Below are 11410 nucleotides of genomic sequence, written 5' to 3'. Positions count from 1 at the left end.
TCTTGTCTTCTCACATGTGAGTTTTTTTTTTTTTCTTTCTTGACAAAAAAGATTTCATTAATGCTACAAAAAGAGTATACAAGGGATACAGCTCAATGGACAATACTTGATGAATGAATAATGTTAAATCTATTCATTTGAAATCTATTCATTTAAATGTAACCTAAAGTTTTTTATTGTTTATTTGCATTTGTGTAGGTTTTGGGGTTGTTTGGAATGATCTAAATAAGTGTACTTTTTATCTTTTTATGAAAAAATGTGAAAAAAATAGAAAGGTAATGTGATAAAAAAAATAAAAAGATAAATTATTTTGATGTTGCCAAACTTAACCTTAGCTATATCATCTATATATTATGAAAAACTTAGATCTAGGTTTTGTCTTTTTCACTAGATGTAGATATTGTTAGATCATTAATGGGTCAGTACCTACTCCATAATTCACTTTTTTAAAGCTTGTCTAATGTTTTGTCCTTTTTTAGGAACATCTAATCAAAGCCCCAACACCATTTATCTGTGTTTCTACAGGAAAATTGTAATATATTAAAAAATACATATGCATTTTTTTTTAAACTACATCATAATTATTCATAATAATTTTCTAACATTTATAACAAAACTATAATACCACTTTGTAACTATTTCAATTGTAGAAATTATTATTTTTAATAGTCTCAACCTTATTTTGGGGGTTACATGGACATACATGAAGTAATGAGAGAATTAGAAAAAGAAAAAAAAAAAATGAAGTAGAAGAAGGAATTAGAAAACGGAATTGTGTCTGTCACTAGCAAACAGGAATGCCTTCCTCCTCACCTAAGAAAAAAAGAACATAGTTTGGAACTGTCTCCACTTTCATAAATCCTCCTCTAGATCATAAAATTTAACTCTTGAGATCTTTTAGGTGCAAATATCAAATATTTTTAACCATAAAACTTGTATAAGACCTCTGTGGTTATCTTCTCTTTTGCCAAGAAGTAAGAAGTAAATTCTTCAAGGAAATCAGACCGAATTCTCTGTCTTACTCTCTCTCTCTCTTATATATTTATTCTAAACCTCTTCTTTATCAGAGAGAAATTCTATAATAAAGAAAGTATTTAAAATAAAGAAAGTGTTTAAGACGGAAGGACAGAAAAGAGTGGAATAGAGGATTCTCAAACATTCTTCAACACCAAATCAAGAGATTTGGAATATGAAGATGATAACTAATGCTATGAAACTTGATTGCAAATGTTTAAAATGTAACAAATTTTCAAGTACATATTATATAGCCGTACATTATATGCATACAATGTCTATTACTATAGCCTGCCATTTGTTACTACTTCACTGGAAACTCTTCTTATATTTCTATATTTCTATTCTTGGTAGTCCCAAACCCTACTGTTTCCAATAACAGCAAACTGGAGAGATTGCATATCCACAAGTCATGGTCTTGAACAAACCTAATAAGTAAAACACAAAAAAAAAATGACCATTTCTACATGCTCTAATTGTCCATCAAAAATGGAAATTAAGCATAGAATATAGAAGATATAAAAATTCCAATATAGAACATCTAGGTCAAAGTTCTTAAATAACGGCTCATACATATACATATCTAAATTTGAAACGTCTGATGCTGGTAACCCTTATTTAAAACCATCATCTAGGTGCAATTAATAAATTCTTACATAAAAACTTACTTAAATCCATACTCCATGGTGCAGACTAGTGTACATCACTGAGTTGCAACAGGAGGTTGTTGCAGTGGTGGTACCTTCTCCTTCGACCGCTTTCGCTTCTTCTCATAACTAATCCCTCTAGATTTAGCTTGAAAATCGCGAACCTCACGCAAGAAAAGCCTCACTGCTCTTGCCCCAAACGGGTTCACCTCGGGTTTCCCACCGTGCTCTTCGTAGGCCGCTCTAAGGCGGCCTATGAGAGCATCGAGGCTTCCCCAGGCTTGCCTGAGAGGGCAAGGGCACGGTGCAGGTGGGTTAGGGACCCCAAAGAAAGGGCATGTTTGGTTATGGACTTTGGTTTTTCCAAACTGGTCGAGGTATCGAAGGAATTGAAGGACATGAGCACTAGAACACATGGAGAGTGGGAGTGGAGGCCTGTGGTTTCTCAAGTACTGCCCAAAGGTGTTCCAATCGCGGCGCTTCTGGCTCTCGTACCGGCTAGGAACAGAAGGTGAAGCTGAAGTTGATACTAGTCTTGTTGATGAAATGCTTGGGTTGCTGTTGGTGGTGGTGGTGTTGGTGGTGGTGATTATTTTTGGAATGTGGGGAATGTTGCTTGGTGGTGGTAGTGGTACTGTGAAAAAATCCATGGAAGCAAAGATCTGCGTGTGTTGGGATCTTTATCTTCTTCTTCTGGGGTCTTCTAAGCTTTTTTACTCAATCTTCATCAGAATCTGACTCTGATAGTGGTGACTCTCCTTCAGTCTTTATAAGTTCTGCAACATTCTTAGCTCAGATGGATCTAGTTGTTGAAGAAGAGAGAAAGATAGAGAGTGAGTACAAAGATGCAATGCACTAAAGAGAGTGTGTATGGCTTTCAAGATATCAATGTAATTGGACTATAACCCTTATAAAGTGAAGTGGTGAATGCTCAATGGCCTCAATGCATATAATTTGTGATGAGAGAGAGAGAGAGAGAATTCAGGTGGACAAAAAGATGTAGTGGGTGAAGAAAGATGAATATGAAACTATAGTTAAGAGAATAGAAAATAGAATGTTCCTGTTGAAGCTTGTCTAGGATGGGAAGTACCTGAGATTGAAGCATAGTGCAATCAAAGAGAGATCTTGAGAAAGTGGACTTGTTGTGATTTATGGGAAGTGCTTTAAGAGTAAACAGAAGATCAGATCATCATCTTCAGAATCAGAATTTCTTTCCAGCAAAAGGGGAAGCAACTGAAGTTATAGACTGTGCAGAGAGAGAGAGAAAGAGAGGAGTGGTCATTTCATTTCTAGGAAGAGGGCATGTTGCGAGAAAGGGAAAGGTTTTGGCATTGAGTGCAAGTGGATAGGAGAGAGACTGTAGAATTGAGGACTATGGTGACACATTTTTCAATTCACAATTATATTACGAGAAAAGTCTAGAAACATTGAAATGTTTGACAGAATAAAATACAATTTTCATATAAAATAAATTTTATTTTTTCATATAAAATGAGTTTTATTTTTTTAGTGTTGTTTGGTACCATTTATATAGTTATTTAAAAAAAAAAAAAAAATTTGATGTGAAAAGTTTATGTCAATTTATTTGGTGCAGTTTTTGTTTATAGTTCAAGAAACAAAAAAAATTTAAATAAATAAAAAAATTAATTATTTGAAAGTTAGGAAAAAATTTCAACGTATCAATTTTTACCTTGAGAAAAGTTACGCTAAACTAACATTTTATAGATCACACACTCATGTAAGAAAACTATGTAAATTCAATTTCGTGATTGATCACATTATCTATATTAAAGATAATAACATACTCATTTTTACACCAAAACATACGCCCATAAATGTGTTTATTCCGTTATCTTATCACATTTTATATAGGAAACATGTTACTATTATATTAATAACAAACATATATAATCGAATATGTCAAATTAATATAATAACAAAATATAAAATAATATGCAAAATTATTAAAATAATGTGATCATTATAATATTATTGCTATAAATTTGTCACAATCTTATCATCGCTAATTTAGTAAAGGGCGTGTAGCACACACAAGCCTAAAAAGAAAATTATTTGAAACCAAACAAATCAAAGGAAACTTCATAGCAATTCCCTATATTCATCCAAAACTGTTATTAACAAAGCTAGATTCCATGTGAAAAATTGAGGATTACTGGATTGAAAAGCATAGTTAAAAACTTATTCTGAGTTGACCTAGTGTTTGTTTGAGAGTCAGTTAAAAAGTTAGTTTATTAATTAAAAATATCAATCTTATAAAATTTAATTTGATTGATATATTTTTAATTTTTTAATGACCTTTTAAAGTTACTAAAATAAGCTTTTAAGTCTTCTTTAGCCACAGCAAGCTTATAATTTAAAAGTTTATCTTCCCCAATTTTAAAATAATTAGTTTTTTTTCAAAATTATTTAAACTATTTTTAATACATAACTAGAAGCTACAAACAATAAATAATCTTGCACAAAATCTTAATATATATATATATATATATAAAATAAGCAGTCCATTTAAAGCTAAAACAAACTACAAGTAATCCATAAAAATTGCAATAAACTAATTTTTTAGGATTGAAACCATCAAGGTCCTAACCATTACAAGTTGTCTGATTGTTGGAGTGAGCAGCATAGCCCGTAATACAAAACGTACTATTTATTTCACTTTCCTGGTTCAATAATTTTGTGTTTATCTATTTGATTAGCAAATCTTGAAGTAATAGTGTTTTCAACACAAAATTCTAAGATAGGAGGCTCAAGAAACTCATTACATCAACAAAGAAAATAATAAGTTCTTGACATTCTTCACGAGTACCGAATTAATAATCTAAAGAATAAATACACCACCTTGTAGGAGGATCTATGAAAAAATTACAAATAATCAACCATTGTATAAAATGGAGGATGGAATCACAAGCCAGCTGAGACCAATCCATGCAGTGTAACAATACCAATCAAGATGTTCTGACTATCGATGACAGGCAAGAACTGAACAGGGGATGGAGGAGATTCCATCTTCTGCATTGCTTCAACTGCCATTGCACCGGGACCAAGTGTCCTTGGGTTCCTGAAATGTCATCCAAGTTATTGGCGAAAAAAAATTTGTCATGCAGACTGACATAAAAGAATTCCATTTTCTAACTTATTCACATCTATTATTACATGTAAGTAAACATTACGATGGTTGGCGAGTTTGAACTCTCTGATTTTAGCCAACTGCCAGACAAGTCCAAACCAGACGGTCTAGAAGCATCAAATCTTGATAATCATTGGCATCAAAAATAACTTTAACAAAGTGATTTAACCCAAGTCAAATTTACAGTCTAGATATGCTATAGAACCAATATTTTCCCCTAAGATCTTAAGTGAGACAATTACCTGTTGCACATTTCTCCCACTGTGAGTTTAAAGATGCCCTCCCCACTAGCTTTCAGGGTGCGCCGCAGATCACCGTCAGTAAATGTTCCTATAAGGTGGTACTTATCATCAATAACAAGGAGGCACCCGCATCCTTTACTGGTTAGCTCTACTAGCTGATCCATTATCAAATCTCCTTCCCTGCAGACTGGAAGTTCCTCTTGCTTTTTCATAACATCCTTCACCTGCAACACACAGAATTCAGCCCAACCAACCCAAATAGTTGGAATGCAATACCCACATTTTTTCCCTATTTATTCTATTTTGTATGGGTGCGTGTGTGCACACCATCCACTAAAGTTTTTTTCTTTATATACAAAAAAAAACCACCAACTCAAAGCTTTGTCAGCATTCAATAGCAACAAAACAAGTTTCCAGTTGACTCCACCACTGGTTTAAATTGCACTTGTTCCTCTAGAAATCATTTTCCTGGGAACATGATATTAGAATTCAAATCACTTATTCCCCTTCCAGTTTAATCCATTTGTTGTAGTTGTATCAATTATGAGCCGTGAACAAAGAACACAATATCGACTATTCACAAATCCACAGAATTGGTGTTGAACAAAGATTCTATTCTAGCAAGCCTCCAAACACATTACATGCCTCAGCTCCAAATGCTCCCTAGTTCTGGCCGAGGAAAGAACAGTTTTCACACTAAAATTTACTGGAGTCCCAACTTCACATAATTTAACTGTAAACATGTACCTTGAAAATAAATGGAGAAACTTTCTTGAAAATTTGATGTAGAACCACCAGATTCACCAGTCCTGACAGATGTAACATGTGTTCACCAAGGAAAAAATTTAATTGAAAATCTTTTCAATAAACTCAAGGTATGTGGATTTTTCAATCTAACCTTGCCCATTCCATCCACTATTTAAAAATGAAGCCAGCCAATATTTTTATTTATTTATTTTTTTTTTTTGGTGGTTATGAGTTAGGGCTATTTTGGGAAGATAATTATAATCAGCTTTTTAGTTAAAAGCTGCTTATAAGCACCTTTTTTTGTGAGAGAAGAAGTGGGTTATAATCTGAAAAGTGAATTATAATCCACTTGCCAAAAGGGGCCTTATTATCATAATAAGAAATGTCCAAAAACTGATCAATTAGCATCCATCAATCAATCTACGTTATCATCGGCTATGTTGTCACCCCTTTATTGTGACGAAGAAAGGTAGAGGAAAAGCAAAGAAAAAAATAAACTGACTTTTATGTACATTAACCAAACAATTACCAATCAACATTAAACATAAATGACATGACTTCAAGTATACTCCACAGACACAAGACTCAACCTAGATGAAAATCATATTATCAACAGTAGGATAATCTAATAGTATCCATATCAACTCAACCAAGCTTTATTTGTCCTAGTTTCATACCCATGACACCCCTCAAGTAATTCAATCTCTCTCTCTCAAGAAAACCCATGCACAGAAATATCCCAAGAAAAATCATTGTAGGGCTTAGATTCACTTTAAATGTGGGCCCTATAATACCTTGGTTAAATCCGAACCACACAATAATTTTCTAGTTTTTTTTTTTTCAGCACCAATTATGTGCATATATCTTTACCTCAACCAAAATGGACAGACCCACCAGTTTGCAACACCATCAAATGATTAAAGGAAGCGTTTGATTAAGTCCTAGATCTATCAAATTTTCACCCGATCCAATCCGCAATCACACAAAAACTAGTAACAAATGCAAATTGTGAATGTATACGCGTTATATCTAGATTATGATTACTATTCTAATATTCTACCTAGATTAGGATTTACCATTCCAACCATTCCTTCCTCAATATTTAGGACTTATTGTACACCATATAAACGACCTTGTGCTTGTGTTTCGTTATGATGATTCAATATACAGATTATTCTCTTTTCTCTCTCTTCATAGAATTATATTAACACAAATAATTCTCAAATTTCAGTCAAACCAACACTATCTCACCTTGAAAATCAAGCTCTTCCCGATCCGCCCAGCTGGGTGATTCGCGGCATACTCATCCTTAGACAAATTCCTTGCACCCATCAGGGCAATTGCCACAGTGTCCCCAAAAACCATCTGAATGGCAGTTGATGTCACCGGCGCAAGATCGAACGGGCACAATTCCCTCTCCAGAGGCAAATACACATTCAAATCGCACAAATCCATCAAGCAATTCGACTCCGTGGAAGTCACAGAGATCAAGTACGCACCTTTGGCCTTGGCACACGGCACGAGCCGCAAGAGCTCGTCGGTGTTTCCGCTCTTGCTGAACATCACGAGAACATCGGAGTCGGAGAGAATGCCGATGTCGCCATGAAGGGCATCGACAGGGGAGAGAAACCCAGATCGGATTCCGACGGACACTAGGGTTTGGGAGATCTTGCGAGCTACGAAACCAGATTTTCCGACGCCGGAGAAGAAGATGGTGCCATGGGAATTCAAGAGGGTTTGAGTGAAGGCTAGGGTTTGGGAGAGATCGAGATGTTGGAAGAAGAAATTAAGGTACTTCTGCTGGGATTTGAAGAGGTTGAGAAGGTCGTTTGGGACGATTAGGGTTTGTTTGGAGGATAGAGAGAGGTCTGAAGATTGAGGAGGAGGAGAGAGAGACCCCATTGAAAATTGATTGATTGATTCTTTCTCTCTCTTCTGTGTTCTGTTATCTGTTGTTTTCTACAGAGAGAGAGAGAGAGAGAGAGAGACGTCAGGTTTTGAACGGTTTGATTCTGTTATACAGCGCGGGCGGGGACGAAGAAAGGCAGTGTTTGTTTGGTTTCCCAAACAAAACTAGGGAAAATGTTAATTGGGTAAATTACACTTTTCTCCTCTCTTTTTTCCTTTTTTTTTTCGACCACTTTTTCATTTTAAATATTAAATTTTTTTTTTATTTTTTTATTTTGACCTTTCATGTTTTAAGTTTTTCATAATTTACTTTTAAAACTAAATTTACCCAAATAAATTTTATAAGGATAAATTACACTGACACCCCTTAAGATTTCTATTTAATACAAATTCATCTCTCACGTTTAAAAAATTACATTTCCTCCCTAAAGTTTGTAATCTCATTATAAATTGCCTCTTGAATGCTTTAAAATTTTCTAAATGATCATTTGGCCTTTTCTTCTGCCATTTCTTTTTTCTACCATCATGACTACATTCTATAATTTTTTATCATTAAATTCTAATTAAACATATTTTTATTGAGTCATATACAAATATAAATTTTATATACAATTTTCAAACACAATAGTATAGCTTAATGGTGACCTTTCACCTTAAAACAAAACACTCATAAACATGATTTATATTTACAATAATATCATTATCACAATATTTTTATAATATTTTTTTGTATAGATTTTTATATATTAATAGAATTTTTCATTTTTATTTTCATCATAATTTTTATTTCACGTCTATTTACCCACATTTATTACAGTATTACCAAACACCATCATTTACATTTATTACAGTATTATTGAATTTTTGGATTTTTATATTTTTTGTATTTGGTGAATTTATAAAAAAAAATCCCAAAATAGTATATTTCTCAAGTATATATATATATATAGATTAAGTGCATCTAAAAAATAAATAAATAAAAAATTGCTTAAAATATTAAAAATTAGTAAAATACAAAAAATACAAAAAATAAAAAAAATAAAAAAAATAATAATTTTTTGTGTGAGTTAATCCAAAGAAGATGATTGTTATTTCTCTTAAAATGACATGAATAAAATATCACCATTATTTTATTATTTTATATGTATAAAAATTAAGAGACAAATATATCATTTTAATTTGAAAGTAAGTATAATTTTTCAAATGTAAAGAAAAAATCTGTATTAAATAAAAACCTTAGAGGTGCCAGTATAATTTACCCATTTTATAAACTAAAATGTTTTAATATTCATTAAATATCTAATTTTATTAAATCTTATTCGGTAATTTCTATATTCGTATTTTTTTTTTATTTATGATATTTCATTTGTCATATCAAATACATCAATAGTTTTGTGTGTTACTTTTCATATATCTAGATTTTACTTGTCATTCTTTTTTGGCTTTTTTTTTTTTTTGTTTTTTTGGTTTTTATTTATATATCTCTAATATTTTAATCAATACTCAGGTCATAAGTTTATTTTGAAAATTTAAAAGGTAAAGAATATATTCATTTTGCCTAAAAATCTATCCAAATTTTAGTACTTCAAATTTTTATTTTTTTATTTACAAAGATAGCATTAGTATGTTACAACAGTTATACTATAATTGAAATGGTTCATCGCTACTTCATCGGTTTAAACTTTTGACCTCCTCCTTATAACACTTTAAGATATAACTATTAAACTATTGGGCCAAACTGGAGCAGTTCAATCCTTGAACTTTAATGACATATACATCATATATATGGATTTTTCACTAATAAATAATATCTTAATTTAATATATTATAATATATTTCCGTCTAATTGAAATTTTCATTTGCTCTTCTTGTGTTAAAATTAAAACTATGCACAAAAAACTCTTTTAAAAATATCGTTCTTTTGTAAAAAATTATAGGATAAATTACATATACACCTTATAAAGTTTGCTTAAAATATAAATTGACTCTATAATTGGAAAAATTACAAATACTCCTTTATTAGAATTTTTAATTTAACAGAATTAATTAGAAGAAAAAAATCATAACTATTGTCTTATACAATAATAAAATTACTTAAATTATTAATTAAAATATATTTTTGATATCATTAAAAATTATTAATTGATTTAATGATTAATTAATAAAATGAGTCATTTGTTATGAAATTAGAAATCTCAATGATAAAATGCAATTTTCATAATCATAAGGGCAATTCATATTCCAAACAAAACTCTAAGAGTGTATTTGTAATCTATCCAAAATTATAAGACCAAAATGAAGCGTTTGCATATCGAATTGAATTGAATTTTTTATAAAAAAATTTCCTAGTCTAGAATTTGTTTTTTTATATATAAAACAAAAAATAAAACTTAACAGCCAAATTATTGCTGGCAAATTATTTTTACACAGAAGTCTTAATAAATGACTGACATTTTGGTCACGCAGTTGGTTTATTATTTATTTTCAAATAAATGCACAAAAATAAGCCTTGACATTTTTAATTTATTTTTTTCGTGGAAATTGGTACTACATTTTTCTAACATTCTATCCAAACAACCCTTATGCTATTCCCCTTTTTTTTTTTTTTTTTTTTTACCGACATTGCTCATCTTGCTTTATGTTGAGTCGGCAACTTTTCTCTTTAAATTTATTTAAAATACAAATTGTGTCATATAATTTTTCCACCACACTGTTTCAAGTTTTTAATTACATAATAAATAATTATTTTTTATTAATAAATTATCAAGTCAATAAATATTTTTTAATGATATTAAAAATATATTTCAATTACAATTCAATTAATTTTATTGTTATCTAAAAGAATGATTAAAATTTTTATTTTTTCTATTAATTTTGTTAAATTAAGAATTTAAAAATATATATATTTACAATTTTCAAACTATAAAGGATAATTTGTATTTTAAGTCAATTTTAAAATATATATTTATAATTTATCTTTTTTTTATATATATATATCTTCTAAAATTTTATTTTTATGTTAACTTTAGTGTCTCCATCAGTCATTGGCAAACTATATAAATTATTAAATTTACAATTTTTTATTAATTATTAATTAATGTGATATCTATCATATTATTTAAAATAAATTAATTAATTTTAAATTTTAAAATTCACCTGTTGCATGACACTTAAGCACCTTTCATAAAAAATAAAAATAAAAATTGGAGGATAAAGGCTTGTTTGAGATAATTTAAATAAGTATATTTTTTAATTTTTTACGAAAAGATATGTAAAAAAATAGAGAAATGATATGACTTAGAAAATAAAAAGATAAAACAAAACACAATTTTTCTAGTGCACCCAAAATTGAATTTGAATTGAGTTTGGAATGTTAGCTATTTTAGTAGGCTAAAATATTTGTGTTTGAGAATATGATTGGATTTTTTTGTAGTTAAATGTGATGTTTATGAGAAAAAAAAAATGAAATGATTATGGATTTAATGTGAAATTTTATTTTATTAATTATTTTAAGCTATTTTATTTTTTGTAAATTTTAACCAAAAAAAAAAAAGAAAACCCTTTGCCAAACAAGGCCATGCTTAGGTGTTAGGGCATCTCCAACGGTTCACCAAAATCATTACCAAATTTAAATTTAGTGAAAAAGGACACATTTTTTTGTCTCTAACGGTTTTATCAAAACAATATCAAATTGAGGACGCTTC

General features: G+C 30.3%; 2 protein-coding genes across 2 annotated transcripts; both read right to left on the bottom strand.

Moving 5' to 3' along the window:
* Nucleotides 1-1490: 1490 nt before the first annotated feature.
* LOC114294413 (protein LIGHT-DEPENDENT SHORT HYPOCOTYLS 1) lies at nucleotides 1491-2311 on the bottom strand. The gene has a single exon (XM_028238543.2). The coding sequence runs from the start codon at nucleotides 2309-2311 to the stop codon at nucleotides 1718-1720; it is 594 nt and encodes a 197-aa protein (XP_028094344.1). The 3' UTR covers nucleotides 1491-1717.
* Nucleotides 1491-7877, bottom strand: LOC114294408 (putative arabinose 5-phosphate isomerase). The gene is made up of 4 exons (XM_028238540.2): nucleotides 7050-7877; nucleotides 5052-5275; nucleotides 2752-4740; nucleotides 1491-2463 (listed from the first exon to the last, which is right to left on the bottom strand). Exons 1-3 carry the CDS (start codon nucleotides 7698-7700, stop codon nucleotides 4584-4586), a joined length of 1032 nt encoding a protein of 343 aa, XP_028094341.2. The 5' UTR covers nucleotides 7701-7877; the 3' UTR covers nucleotides 1491-2463; nucleotides 2752-4583.
* Nucleotides 7878-11410: the final 3533 nt, after the last annotated feature.

This window comes from Camellia sinensis, chromosome 1, assembly GCF_055761805.1.
Source record: "Camellia sinensis isolate YWXY chromosome 1, ASM5576180v1, whole genome shotgun sequence".
NCBI lineage: Eukaryota > Viridiplantae > Streptophyta > Magnoliopsida > Ericales > Theaceae > Camellia > Camellia sinensis.
Note: the sequence above shows the minus strand (reverse complement) of the source record. Positions and strands in the feature narration are given on the sequence as shown.